Consider the following 13,594-nt stretch of genomic DNA (forward strand, 5'->3'; position numbering starts at 1 on the left):
TCTTAGCAAGTATGAGTTCCAAATGAGTTTCGGTAAGGAGTCGCTTCATTGTGGGTTCATTTTGTGGCCAGGTTTTGCCATATTTATTGTCTGGAGAACATACGAAAGAAAGACTTTTGGGGAGCTTATCATTTAAGTTTTTAATTGACTTTGTTGCCAAGGTTTGTGTTGTTGATGTCGAAACTCATTAAAGTACATTTTTCGGAAGGCAGATTTGTCGATTCATTACGCAGCCAACATGTGCGTGACTTTGGGATTTCCCACCCATTAAAGTTCGTTGGCATAACGAACTGGATGTATGAGTTTTTTAACGATTTCAATTAAGTGTGTGCAAATTAGGATATAGACAGGAGACAAATATATGGTTGCCCTATAGATAAAGGGCTGCTTTGATATCAGACAGTTTATTTATGGGGGGTTGGTGTAATGCAAGTTTATTGAAACTTGTCAGCGCATGCTAAATAACTTACTTACCCAAACCAGAGAAGGCACTTTCAAAAATATTGTATATATGTACCTAGGAGCAACCTCTCTTTCCCCCAAGACTCAAGCCAAAAGCCACAGAAGCACAAACTTTCTAGCCACAACAAGCACAACAACATCAACACAACAATAACTCAAAAGGACCCTACCAAAAAGACCTAAAGGTAGATGCAAAAGAAGGCAAAACAAATTTAGTTGGCAAATGTCGAGCGTGGCAAACAGACGTTCCAAGGATATTGCGGAATATACTTCTGACAAGCTATTGATAAGTTTCCATAAGACTTATTATGTGATGTTAAATAACCAAAGTATTATTTTCAAGCTCCTAATTACATTGTGAATCAAAACAGTTAAAAGAACACACAACAGTGAAATGCCGCGGAAGAAACCAAAAGTTGATTCTATTGAGGAAATTGAGACAAGCATTAAATTGCTGTGCGATCAGTCCAATAATCATATGAAAGTTAGAGCCTACGATAAAGCTTTATTTGGCTATAATCAGGTAAGAACATCATTAATTGCATTAGCAATTCAAATATTGGTTTCAAATTTTAGCGGTCTAGACTCTAGACATGGATTTGAAATTAACGTAAGATGGCGTTCTTAAAAGTTCGCAAAGCTTTTAAAGCTCGAGAATTGTAGGCGGCCACAAATGTGGGGGGAGGAATGTTCGAAAATATGGGGCATAATAATGGTAGCCATTGAATCTAAGGGCGCCAATTTGCGCCAGTAATTTAAAATATTTATTTAGTAAACTTAATGATATTGCAGGACTTTTGTTTTGTTTTCTATTATTATTTCAAAGGTTACTAACAGTTAACAACTTTGTTTTGCCACTGATCTTTCCTGGAATAGTTAAAAAACATTTAGGTATTACAATCTGTGGTAAAAAAATTAATTTCGTAAACTATACAAACTAATAATATTAAGACATAAAAAACCCCTTTAGAATTCTTACCCACAACATGCTGTTGTACGTATGAGGACGCTTCAAAAGTGATCTGTGTTGGTCCTTTTTATAGAACTTAAGTAATGCAAAAAAGTATAGCATAATAATTTAGTAGATATTAGATATAAATAACATCAAATTCATTATGAATAAACCCCTAATAATTAATTATTGAATGATTGCATACGATTATATCAATCGTAGCGAGTAATTTTCCACCAAATGCGATATTTGGTATGTTGATTCCCCTTAACCCAATTGCCAACATTTCGAATGGTATTTACTATCGATTGCTATTCCATAAAGGCGCAAATTTGGGTCTCCTGGGCAACAGACTTCATCAGGCCAATCAATTATTTGCTTGTTTGCAGCTGTCACAAAGGTGTGAAATTTTCACACAAACTTTTATTTGTGTGTGGGTGTCCTGTGTCCTTTGCAAGCGCGAAAACGAGTCTGAAATGTCAAATAGCGTCTTGAATACCATTCTGGCTGTGGACAAGGAGCAGGAGTTACTCCAAAGTTTCACACGGACAGGAGCGAATGCCGAGGAGGAATTATTAGAAGAAGCAAACAAAAGGTCAAAAGGTCGAGGGGGTCGTCGCAGTTCCTATAAGCCACCTATTTGGGATCGCCGGGACTCTTATGGCGTTGGTGGACGCAAATCCTCCGGCGATCGTGGTGGTGGACGTGGGGGCAAAAATGCCGATGGCGATGGCAACGACTTGGCTGGAACAAAGCGAGGCAATCGCATTGAAGCCGAACTGAGAGCGGCGCGTAAACGCATCGAGGAACAGATCCTTAAAAAGAAGAAGCCAAAGGAAAATTTCGTTGACTTCTATACGGACAAGGATCGAGCGGCTGCAGTCAGTGCGGGGGCATTTGATATTAAGCAAAGTTTGCAAATTAAGCAGAAACAGGATCGCAATGAGGCTTTGCTTATACCCGATGAGGCAGATCTTAGTTCAGTGATTGCCTTGGGTCTGAAAGAGATTAAGAATGCCAATCCCGAGAATGCCATCCATTTCTTTTGCAAGGTTTTGTGCTGTTTCAATTGGGAATTCCTTTAATCTGATCTCTTTTACTTTCTTTTCTTTGCAGGCTCTGGAACTAAACAGCACGGATATAAATGCTTTAATATCGCGGAGTAAATGTTATTTACTTTTGGGTGAATCAGCCAAGGCTCTGCAGGATGCCGAGACCGCTTTGGCCGAGGATAAGAACAACATACGTGCCATTTACCAAAAGGCCGAATCTCTCTACTATCTCGGTCAATTCGAACAGAGTCTTATGTTCTTTCATCGCGGTCTGCGAGCTCGTCCCGAATTAGCTTCGTTTCGTCTAGGCGTACAAAAGACTCAAGAAGCCATTGAGAATACCATAGGAGCCAAGACCAAGGCCACTGCGGCCCCACCCAAGAGTAGCAGAAATCGCAAATCCGACGAGGAAACTCCCAAATCCCAAGGAGCAACAACGCAACCAACCCTGCGTAAGCCCACCAAAGCGGATCTAGAGCGTAGAAATGCGCGCAAGTTGCTGGGAGAATTATGTGTGGATAAGGAATATCTGGAAAAGCTACTGCTCCATCCAGATCTAGTGCGTGCCGACACGAACACAGAAAATATATCAACCTTTGCCAAGGAGGCAGTTGCCTTTCTCAATAAACGTCAAGAGTTTTGGCGTCAGCAAAGACCTTGCACTGCTTTGCCGAATCACAAGAATCTACCCAATGATGCTTTACCCAAGTGGTTTTAACTTAACTTTGATTGTTTAGTTATATGTACTAGTTAGTTAATACACCATTTAATCAACTAAAACATTTTTTTTTTGAATGCAAGAGAGATACAATATTGTGTGTAGCCTTTCGATTTTTGTTTTATAGTTTGTGAAAGGTTTTAGTTTTGTTTTTTGCTATTTGCAGAAACAAAGTTCTAATAACTTTACAATAACAATTAATATATGGAATATTATTTTATATATATATATATATATATATGTATATGTATATGTACTTCTTTAGGTAGCAGTTAGTGAGTGAGTTGTTAAACAATTGATACTCAATCTTTTGTGTTTAACATGTTTTGTTTTTAAGTATTTTCTCTTTTTTTATTTCATAATTTGACTAGTACGGCAATAATTCTGTTAGACATACGATATTCAGTATGATTTTGATATATATATGTAGTATTTTTTTTGTAGTTTGTTCATTTTGCTCATAGTTGGTGGAAATTTTAGTTTTTTTTTTTGGGCTATCAGTAAACAGAAAATAATGATATATCATTGATATATAACTATATAGAATGTTTCAAAAATTTTGAACATAAATACTAAAATAAATATTCATGTTTAGATTGAGCTTATTGCATTTTTGTTGGTTTAAACATTAACATTACAGCGCAGCAGCAACATATGGAATGCATTTGGATAAACAATTGCCTCATCCTTTTATTTCGGGTCTACTGAGAGAAAATATTGGGCAAAATAAGTTCAGTTTCGTTTCTGCCTGAGCGGTTTACTTACTTTATCTAGTTGTTGGTAGGTCGCGAAGGTAATGGTGGAGCATCGCCGCTTCTATTTGGTATCTTTGGCGGACCGCGTCGATTTGGTAATGGGGGCGGTGGTCCCATTGGCCTGCTCAACAGGATTTGCACTTGCCGTCGAGGACTGTCTGGCGGGACAACGGGTGGTGGTGGGGGTGGATGACATGGTGCTGGCACATCGTCTTGGATCTCTTCATAGATATTGCTGGCAGTCTCGTAAGCCGTATCTTCGGCCAACTGCCTCGTTGGCGTGGTAATGGGCGTGACCGTTTTACTTGTCATTTGACGTGGTGGTGTGGGCGGTCCCGATAGAGCACCTCCAGTTGTTGGCGAAGCTTTGCCGGATGAAGAGGTTGAGGTCGAATTGCTTATGGAATTAATCATTTCTGTGGGCGATTGCGACTTAGAGCCACTACCGCCCCCGCCATCCGCCATGGCAGGTGGGCGTGGCGGTGGAACTTGCACAGGCTGAAGTGGGGCCTGCATTACTGGCTGGGGGGGACGACTCGGTCCCGCGGCTTTGGGCACAATGCTGATAACGCCCGCATGAGGCATATGACGTGGCGAGCTTTTTGGCGACATTGGCATGGGCGGACGTGCCGGTGGTCGGGTCGGCGGTTGCTTTGGACGCTGCGGCACTTCCGGAGTAATTTGACTCAACAGCTGGGCCTGCTCAACAGGATTTGCACATAATGGTATGGTATTGGTGGTACACAAATCAATCTCATTGTCCACTAAATGCTGCCAATTGACAGATTTCAGTTCAAAGACCAGCTCCAAACCGCAGACTTGAGTGCTCCGTTTAGAGGCAGCATTTAGAGCAGATTCACCATCCCGGAAAGTCACCCACATGGTGTCCTCCACATACCGTACGAGTGTGACTTCACCCATTTTGGATAATTCGGCTATGAGGGCCGACATGACATTCTCATCATAGATGGTTGGACCATCTTCTTCCTCATTTGCGGACGATGTTTCCTGAACATGTATCACAATTGTGGAATCTGGTGGCCCCAAATCTCTAATAACTTGCTCGAAAACCAAGCGACGTCGCTGCTGATCGATTTCCATAATCTCTGCATCAATAATGGCTATAACTGGACGATGGTCGCTCTGCTTTAGCTCCGAGCGTCCATAGTGAATAAGTTTGCCGGGATTCCAGGCGGCTCCAAAGTCACCTTCAGCCAAGGCTTTGCGTCTTCGCCATAGCACACGATCTGTCCAAGCCGGTGCACGTTGTTTCTCCGATGTGTCATAGTCATCACTAAATAGATCATATTTATAAGTAGGATCAAAGCTAATCTCTCCCTCGAGAAATTCGCCAAATACATTGCCAGCCTCCTGCTCCTTGCGTAGTTGATCGAATTCTAGTACTGTCGGTAAATCACCATTTTTGACGCATTCCTTCAATTCATCCTTATCCATATCGATGCGATAGTTGAAATCACCACACCAAAAGACCCAATCATGGGACTTCAGGGACCTGCCCATAGGAAAAGCCAGTTTTCTGGTAATCTCGGCATAGTCAGCATTCCTCTCGGCCACCTGACTCTGACCAGCTGCAAAATGGGCGCACACAAAACACATTGAAGTTCCATGTAAAACGAATCTTATGGCGCAAGCGCCCTTGTTTCCTGTAGCTCCGCCCAATCCTGTCTTTACACAATCTATGGCCACATCTCGAATGTGCGGTGCATGCTCTGGCCGTATATAGATGTACAGACAGACACCAACCAATTGCTGATAGGTTAGCAGCACATAATCATTATCCCTGGAGATTGTCTTCTGTAGCTCTTCGGCCCAAAGTTTTGCATTATCTGTGCTGGCTGCCATTATATTCGAGGCATTCAAATCGACTATTTCCTCAAAGCCAATAGCATAGATATCTACAGGATGATCTACATGCTCTGATGGATTGTTAACATCTACCAGAGCTTTGGAACGAGCCTGAGCATGGCAATCCAGGAGCCAATCTGCCAAGGAATCCTTGAATACAATACTTCGGAAATGCTTACCGCCATTCACATTATATGTGCCCACAGCTACACGGGCCAGACGTGGATGCACATACTCTGTGTAGCGTTTGCATAGCTCTCTCAGCACTGTCGTCGGGGCATGAAGCATATTTGATGGCAGCAAAATTCTAGCGCGATCTGCAAGCTCGGAACTTAGGGTAGAACCAACTAATAGGACATCAATGGCTTCCTGTAAGAGGATTAGCTTATTTTCTTAATTATTTCAAGTCATATTGATATTCTACCTGTTTTGAGTTATCCAGTAGATTATTCTGAATGGTCCTGGCAGCCGAACGTGCTCCATCCATTAACTTCGATCCACCTTGAATGGCTCCAGTCCCGGCGTAGATTTTACTTACCTCATTTCCGTTATTGATCCACATTTGACGAAATATTTCCTCAAACCGTGAGACATTTTGCTGCTTGCCGCCTAGCTTTAAGCTTTCCAATTGCATATTCAGGACATCCAGGCCCAAATAGGTCTGCACACAATTCGTGCGATCCAGACAATCCAAGCAATTAGTGCGCACCACACCAAACTGCTCCTTAAGGACTTGCCCATTGGAGGCATAGAAGACACCATAGTTGGCCCCACAGGCGACTATGCGTTCCTTGAGTTTCGAGAGAGCTGAGAAATTGCCACCTCGACACTCTTGATGATAATCAAATATGATATGCGGCACATCCTTGTGAGCAGACATGCCATGATGACGCTGAAATTCATTGCTCAGCATGGCCTCACCCTCTTTGCTGCCGATGAGAGAGCTGCCCAAGAGATTCACTATAGTCTGATAGCCATATCGTTGCCGCATCATGCTCATGTGACGATCAAAAGCAGCGGCCGAGGTCTCGAAGCCACGCGACAATTTCACTTTGTGCGAACCGACTTGAACTCCCGGCTGTTCCCAGAAGAGTGGTACGGAGCCTCTGGTCTGTACATAACTTGTGACATCGCCATCCACATAAATTACTTGCTCGGTTTCTACAAAATTGGCCACATAACCCTCATCGTTGGTTCCCCGTACATTGAACCGTGTGCCAGCACGCTCACAACTCAGCCTTGAGATGATGGCCGCCCTGGCCTGTTTGGCTCCTATATACACAGTGCGCACTTCGACCGAGCCGCACATAGCCTGCAACAGCCAACTCTGGCAGTCGATGCCAAAGCGCATGAGATGAATATGCATCATTCGATTCCAAAAGAAGCGGTTGTCCGTTTCCGAGGAACGTTGCCTTCTTTGGGCACAAAGGGTTATATCAAATTTACTTGAAGCTCCACCACCAACCTGGGCGCTGGCACTCACATTGGTGTGGGCAAAGTAAAAGGTGCCTGAATTGAGCAACTTTCGCACTTCACTGATCTTATCCTCGTTGGGAGCGGCATTCTGTAGTGAAACAAATGTTGTTTGGGTAATTCGAAAGATTTCCACGTCGCCAATTTTCCCCATGGACACACAACCCGTGACCAGGACAAGAAACAGAACCGTACTCTCTCCGGCATTTAATTGAAGGGCACCCAAACATCCATATGCATCGCAAACTTTCGTGTACAGTTTCTTAATAACATCCGTTTCCTGTTGGGTGAGTAAGGCCACAGCATGCGATTCAAAAAGAATGCTGTCGCTCTTATTGCGGTGCTCCAATAGGACACTGTGTGGAGAGGGAGCTATGGATTTCTCCAGCACACGAATCACTTTGGACATGGCCATAGCTTGGAACTGTTTGCACCGTCTATAACTTTTCTAAAACATCTGCAAAAGAAAAATTTTTGGTAAAAACCTTTTGCAAAATTGTGGGCGGCTGTTAATGTGCTTGCGTGTGTGTGTGTGTGTGTGAGGATGTGTGTGTGCGCGACTGGGTCACAGTGAGTCAAGAGATTATCAGTACATTCTCTTTATTTACGCTAGGAATTCATTAACCTACTACAAATATGTTGTTCAAGTGTTTATTCTATTTTTTCCTCATATAATTCCAACAAATACTTTCTGTATCAGGCGTATTCTGTTCCCGTACTTTATTGATCCACTGTGTGTATATGTGCGTGCAAGGGGGTCTGTTAAAAATCAATAGCAATTGCTCCAATATTATGAAACATAAACAAAACAAAGAAATGATTATAAAACACACAAACGCAGTGCTCTCCCGAGATTAGCCTAAACAATGTACATATATTATATGCATTTGCAGTAAAAATTAAACACAATCCGTTAGCTCTGGAACAAAAACAAATTGCACTTACTTTTTTGTTTTTAATACTACTCGCTCTTTTGGTTCTCGCCCAGCTGGCCACTCGTTGAATGAATTATGTCCATACAGTGCTGCGTATTTATCCATGTTCCAAATTTTATGTGAGTTGTCCAAATTGCGGAAAACTGACAATAAATTTGAAAAAGGTTTTATCTTCCATATTACTTATCTTGCGTCAAATTGGTTAATTATTTATCGGTAGTCGAAAATTGAGCCGGAAACGTCGATAGAGTGCGCAATGTCTCGCTCGTTAGCGCTCAAATGTGCCCGCCATATTTAAAGATTTAAAATAATTTTAGTTTTGTTGCCAAAATGACTCGGCCCGATTTAACCGGCCTATTTGGGGTAATAATACCGAACACTAACCCCCCCGAACCCACCCTATTATCCGACATGCCCACTATTTTCTACCCCTGTGTAAGATTCCAATTATTTACAATGTCTGTTAAATGCTCATGCATATACCGAAACCAGTATTATAGTATCGATTGTTAGTAATAAGTATCGATTATTAGTAATAAGTATCGATTGTTAGTACTAAGTATCGAGGTTAGCGATAAGTTCTCGATAGGCACGAGACGGCGTCGCTCTCTTTTCTTCCGGCCTCGAAACGAACAAGACGTCTGCGGACAAACCAAAATCAAATCCAAAAAATACTAATTAATCTTTATCGTTTTTGTTAAATAAATAGGTTGTAACAACTCAGAAGTGGGATGACCACCCGAAGAGATTCATATTTCGGGACACGGCAGACCACACGTTCGTCATCTCGAACGGCTGCCTCCACGCCCACCGCTGCGGATGTACCCACTGCTGTGACTACTGCTAAAGGAACGGCGGCCACTGGAGCCGCCGCGGCTGCGCCTGCCGCTGCAGTACCGAAATCTGCTGGGCCAACGACTGAAACACGCGCCTCTGCGAATCCCGTTGCGGACACACTCGCCCCTGCCGGGCTCGCCGCTGCGGAGCCAACTGCCGAAACACGTGTTGTTGCGGGTCCCGTGGCTGACACACTCGCCCCTGCCGGGCCTGCCGCTGCTGGGCCGGCTGATGACACACGCGCCCCTGCGGGTCCCGTTGCTGCCATAACCGCCCATGTTGGGCCAACTGTTGGCATGCTCGACCCCGCCGGGCGAACTGCTGCTAGACGAACCCCTGCTGGATCCGCCGCTGCCGCATCCGCCCCTGCCGGGCCCGCCACTGCTGCATCCGCCCCTGCTGGGCTAACGGCTGCCGCATCCGCCCCTGCCGGGCCAACGGCTGCCACATGCGCCCCTGCCGGGCCCGCCGCTGCTGCATCCGCCCCTGCCGGGCCAAAGACTGTCACATTCGCCCCTGCCGGGCCCGCCGCTGCTCAATCCGCTCCTGCTGGGCCAACCGCTGTCACACTCGCCCCTGCCGGGCCCGCTGCTGCTGCATCCGCCCCTGCTGGGCCAACGGCTGCCACATGCGCCCCTGCCGGGCCCGCCGCTGCTGCATCCGCCCCTGCGGGGCCAACGGCTGCCACATGCGCCCCTGCCGGGCCCGCCGCTGCTGCATCCGCCCCTGCTGGGCCAACGGCTGTCACATCCGCCCCTGCCGGGCCCGCCGCTACTGCATCCGCCCCTGCCGGGCCCGCCGCTGCTGAATCCGCTCCTGCTGGGCCAACCGCTGTCACACTCGCCCCTGCCGGGCCCGCTGCTGCCGCATCCGCCCCTGCTGGGCAAACCGCTGCCACACTCGCCCTTGCTGGGCCAACTGCCATCATACGCACCCCTGCTGAACCAACCGCTGGCATATTCGCCCCCGCCGTAACCGCTGCCGCCTCTACACTCGCCGCCACTGCTGTACCCGCTGCCACTGCTGTACCCACCACCGCTGTACCCACCACCGCTGTACCCGCCGCCGCCTCTGTACCCGCTGCCACGGCTGTACCCGCTGCCGCCTGTGCACCCGCTGCCATGGCTGTACCCGCTGCCACTGCTTTACCCACCGCCGCTGCCACTGCTGTACCCGCCGCCGCATCTATGACTGTGCCTGCCGCAGCTGCCACATCCGCTGTGCCCACTGGCTATATAGCTGCCATGCGGGCTGCGGCCTCACTCGCCGCACCCGTTACGGGTCCCGACGCGGACCCATGGGAAGGGATGCCCGCTCTAGTGCCTTCCGTGTCGTCAGCCGAGGCCGCCCTCACACCGGCCGCTTCCGCTTCTCCCAGCTTGGATGAGCAACTGGTGACGCTGCGGAAACAACACGAGTTGCTGCAGCTACAACAACAAATCCTCAAACTGCAGCAAGGGATGGACGAATTCCGAGCACCGAGGCAGCAAGTCAGCGACGTGAGTGTCATCGAGAGCATGGTGGCTCGGTTTTCAGCGGATACCGCGTATGATGTAAAAAAATGGTTGACCGACCTGGAGGACGCATTCGAAATCCTGCAGCTAAACGATCGCCTACGTTTGGTCGCATGCCGGCGTATGTTAGAAGGGACGGCGGCGGTGCTGCTGCGCACAGTGTCGGTGCACAGCTACGAGGAGTTAAGGGCAATCCTCTTGCGAGAATTTGGACGCTCGCGCAGCACGGAGGAGGTGTATCACGCTCTGCGGAGCCGGCGCATCAAGGCCGGCGAGGGATGTCTACGATTTGCGATTGAAATGCAAGAGATTGCTATGAATGCTCCGATTCCGGAGAATGAGCTGGTCGATATGATTATCGATGGTTTGCGGGACAGCTCCACTCGAGTCGGCATGCTGTACTCAGCGCGGACAATGGCGGAACTGAAGCCACTCCTGGAACGCTACGAGCGCATCCGTGTACAGGCTGTCGCCTCCAAACAAAGCAGTAGCGTGAAGGCGCAGCCAGCGACCAATGCTGGAAACAAATCGGTTGGCTCCCCCATGAGTGAAACCAGATGTTATAACTGCTCGGGATGGGGGCACTACAAGAGTCAATGCCCGAAACCAATTCGACCCCCGAATTCGTGTTTTAAGTGTGGCATAGTGGGCCACATCTACAAGAACTGCCCGTCTCGGATCGGTAATGCCACCAAGACCACTGCTGCCGCCGCTGCTGATGACTCGGGAGATCGAGTAGACCATCTACAATGGGTGAGTGTCGCTTTTGTTTGTGATGAAGTGCAAGATAGGAAATTTATAGATATGTTTTCTCTCCTTGATTCGGGCAGCCCTAAAAGTTTTATACGTTACTCTGAAGTCCCTTCCAACTGCCGTCTTAGACCCCATAAATTGAACTGCCGTGGGTTAGGAAACAACCAACTTATGTCATTAGGCCAAGTCCAGTGTAGGATTAACCTCTGCAACACACAGACAATACATACGTTTGAAGTCCTGGCGAACCAAGCAACTGAACTGCCGATGATCATAGGCAGAGATCTCCTGTATAAAAATAATATTAGACTCTGTAAAATGAAAGAACTGAAATATAAAAAAGAATCATTGATACTCATGAACAAACCGACTGAATGTATAAATCCAAAAGTTATTGCTGTTCTGAAGTCTTTTAATATATTGAGGAAAGAGCTAGCGGTACTACCGCACGACAGGAATGAGATTGTGTCTGCCGAATTGTTGTCTGATTCTCCCCTTCTAGAAACTTCTGCCGTACCTTCGGAAACACTAAATGATGCACTCATGACGATAAATGCCATTGAGCTCCCGGCTGTCAGTGAGTTAGATTTTGATATAGAGCCCACGTTACGGGAAGAGCAAACCGCAGCCCTTAAGTCTATTATTTCCACTTCATACGTACAGGTTAATCCAGATTTAGTCAAGCCCATGAACTATGAGATGAAAATAGAATTGACTAGCCAAACTCCGATTTTCTGCCGCCCCCGCCGTCTGTCGCACCACGAACGCATCGAAGTGCGGGAGATTTGTAATGATCTCTTGAAAGCTGGCATCATTCGCCACAGTAGTTCTCCTTACGCTGCCGCTATTGTCCCTGTCCGGAAAAAGGACAACACAATGAGGAAATGTGTAGATTACCGGCCGTTAAACAAAATTACAGTTCGAGATCATTTTCCGATCCCTCTGTTAGATGATTGCATTGAACATCTGGGTGGCAAGTCATTCTTCACTATCCTGGACTTGAAGAACGGTTTCCACCATGTGAAAATGCACCCAGACTCGATCAAATATACTGCCTTTGTAACCCCTGATGGCCAGTTTGAATATGTACGTATGCCCTTCGGACTTTGTAATGGTCCCCCCGTGTTCGCTAGATTCGTTTATTTTGTCCTTAAGAAATTTATAAACCAAGGTCAACTAGTGATATATATGGACGACATCCTAGTCGCATCGCATGACTTTGAAACCCACCTTGAGATTCTGAAGGAAATATTGTATGTGTTAAGAGTGAACGGGCTAGGCCTGAAGCTGACCAAATGCCGTTTTGCGTATAGGGAATTAGAGTACTTGGGCTACTTAGCCAATGCCGCCGGTATCACGCCCAAACCAGCTCATATTCAGGCGATACGGGATTTGCCCATCCCAAGAAATGGCAAGGAATTAGAGCGTTGCTTAGGCCTATTCTCATACTTCCGCCGATTTGTATTAGGTTTCGCTAAGATTGCGTGTCCGCTGTCCCGATTGTTAAGAAAAGATACCCCTTATGTCTTCTCCGAAGAATGCCTGGAAGCTTTCCGAACACTGAAGTTGAAATTGATCGAATCCCCCGTGTTATCTATTTACAACCCGAAGTTTGAAACAGAGTTACACTGCGACGCTAGTTCAATTGGTTTCGGAGCAGTGCTCCTCCAGAAACAAACAGACGGTAAATTACACCCAGTGTCCTACTTCTCTAAGATGGCCTCCGCCGCTGAATCGAAATTGCACAGTTATGAGCTAGAGACGTTAGCCATCGTATATGCCTTAAAACGTTTTGAGACATACCTTAAATTCATTCCGTTCAAAATTGTGACCGATTGTAATTCCCTTGCGCTGACACTGAGAAATGGTGGACATTCCGCCAAGATTGCTCGCTGGGCCCTGCTGTTGGAAAACTATAACTACACGATTGTACACCGCTCGGGGGTTGGTATGCCCCATGCTGATGCTCTAAGCAGAATAGAAACTGCCGCCTACGTTGACGATCTAAACCTCGACTTCCAACTGCAGTTAACCCAGAACCGGGACCCTGAGATTGTCAAACTCCGAGATGAGTTGGAGAAATATGAGATAGCGGATTTCGAACTGCGAGATGGAGTAGTGTACCGCCTGTCCTCGACGAGTGTACCCCAACTTTATGTCCCTTCCGAGATGATAAATCATGTCATACGAGTAGTGCACGAGAAGCTTGGCCATATGGCCACGGAGAAATGTTGTACACAGATCAAGAAGCACTACTGGTTCCCGTGTATGAAATCT

General features: G+C 46.4%; 3 protein-coding genes across 6 annotated transcripts; 2 read left to right on the top strand and 1 right to left on the bottom strand.

Moving 5' to 3' along the window:
• Positions 1 to 1,829: 1,829 nt before the first annotated feature.
• On the top strand, positions 1,830 to 3,235 carry LOC137576312 (outer dynein arm-docking complex subunit 4). The gene is made up of 2 exons (XM_068289331.1): positions 1,830 to 2,466; positions 2,531 to 3,235. Exons 1-2 carry the CDS (start codon positions 1,891 to 1,893, stop codon positions 3,182 to 3,184), a joined length of 1,230 nt encoding a protein of 409 aa, XP_068145432.1. The 5' UTR covers positions 1,830 to 1,890; the 3' UTR covers positions 3,185 to 3,235.
• Positions 3,236 to 3,279: 44 nt separating this feature from the next.
• Positions 3,280 to 8,205, bottom strand: Synj (synaptojanin). Of its 4 annotated transcripts, none has more exons than XM_068289329.1 (4): positions 7,998 to 8,205; positions 6,230 to 7,735; positions 3,950 to 6,174; positions 3,280 to 3,888 (listed from the first exon to the last, which is right to left on the bottom strand). In XM_068289329.1, the coding sequence occupies exons 2-3, from the start codon at positions 7,691 to 7,693 to the stop codon at positions 3,955 to 3,957; spliced, it is 3,684 nt and encodes a 1,227-aa protein (XP_068145430.1). In that variant the 5' UTR covers positions 7,694 to 7,735; positions 7,998 to 8,205; the 3' UTR covers positions 3,280 to 3,888; positions 3,950 to 3,954. The 4 variants fall into 4 exon arrangements, with proteins under 4 accessions (XP_068145430.1, XP_068145429.1, XP_068145431.1 ...); XM_068289328.1 differs by having other exon boundaries at positions 7,908 to 8,205; XM_068289330.1 differs by having other exon boundaries at positions 3,280 to 3,885; positions 6,230 to 8,205.
• A 555-nt stretch (positions 8,206 to 8,760) lies between these two features.
• On the top strand, positions 8,761 to 11,683 carry LOC137577772 (ice-structuring glycoprotein-like). Its single transcript, XM_068291322.1, has 2 exons — positions 8,761 to 11,317; positions 11,395 to 11,683. The coding sequence occupies exons 1-2, from the start codon at positions 8,945 to 8,947 to the stop codon at positions 11,398 to 11,400; spliced, it is 2,379 nt and encodes a 792-aa protein (XP_068147423.1). The 5' UTR covers positions 8,761 to 8,944; the 3' UTR covers positions 11,401 to 11,683.
• The last annotated feature ends 1,911 nt before the right edge of the window (positions 11,684 to 13,594 follow it).

This window comes from Drosophila tropicalis, unplaced genomic scaffold (assembly GCF_018151085.1).
Source record: "Drosophila tropicalis isolate 14030-0801.00 unplaced genomic scaffold, ASM1815108v1 contig_593, whole genome shotgun sequence".
Classification (NCBI taxonomy): Eukaryota; Metazoa; Arthropoda; class Insecta; order Diptera; family Drosophilidae; genus Drosophila; species Drosophila tropicalis.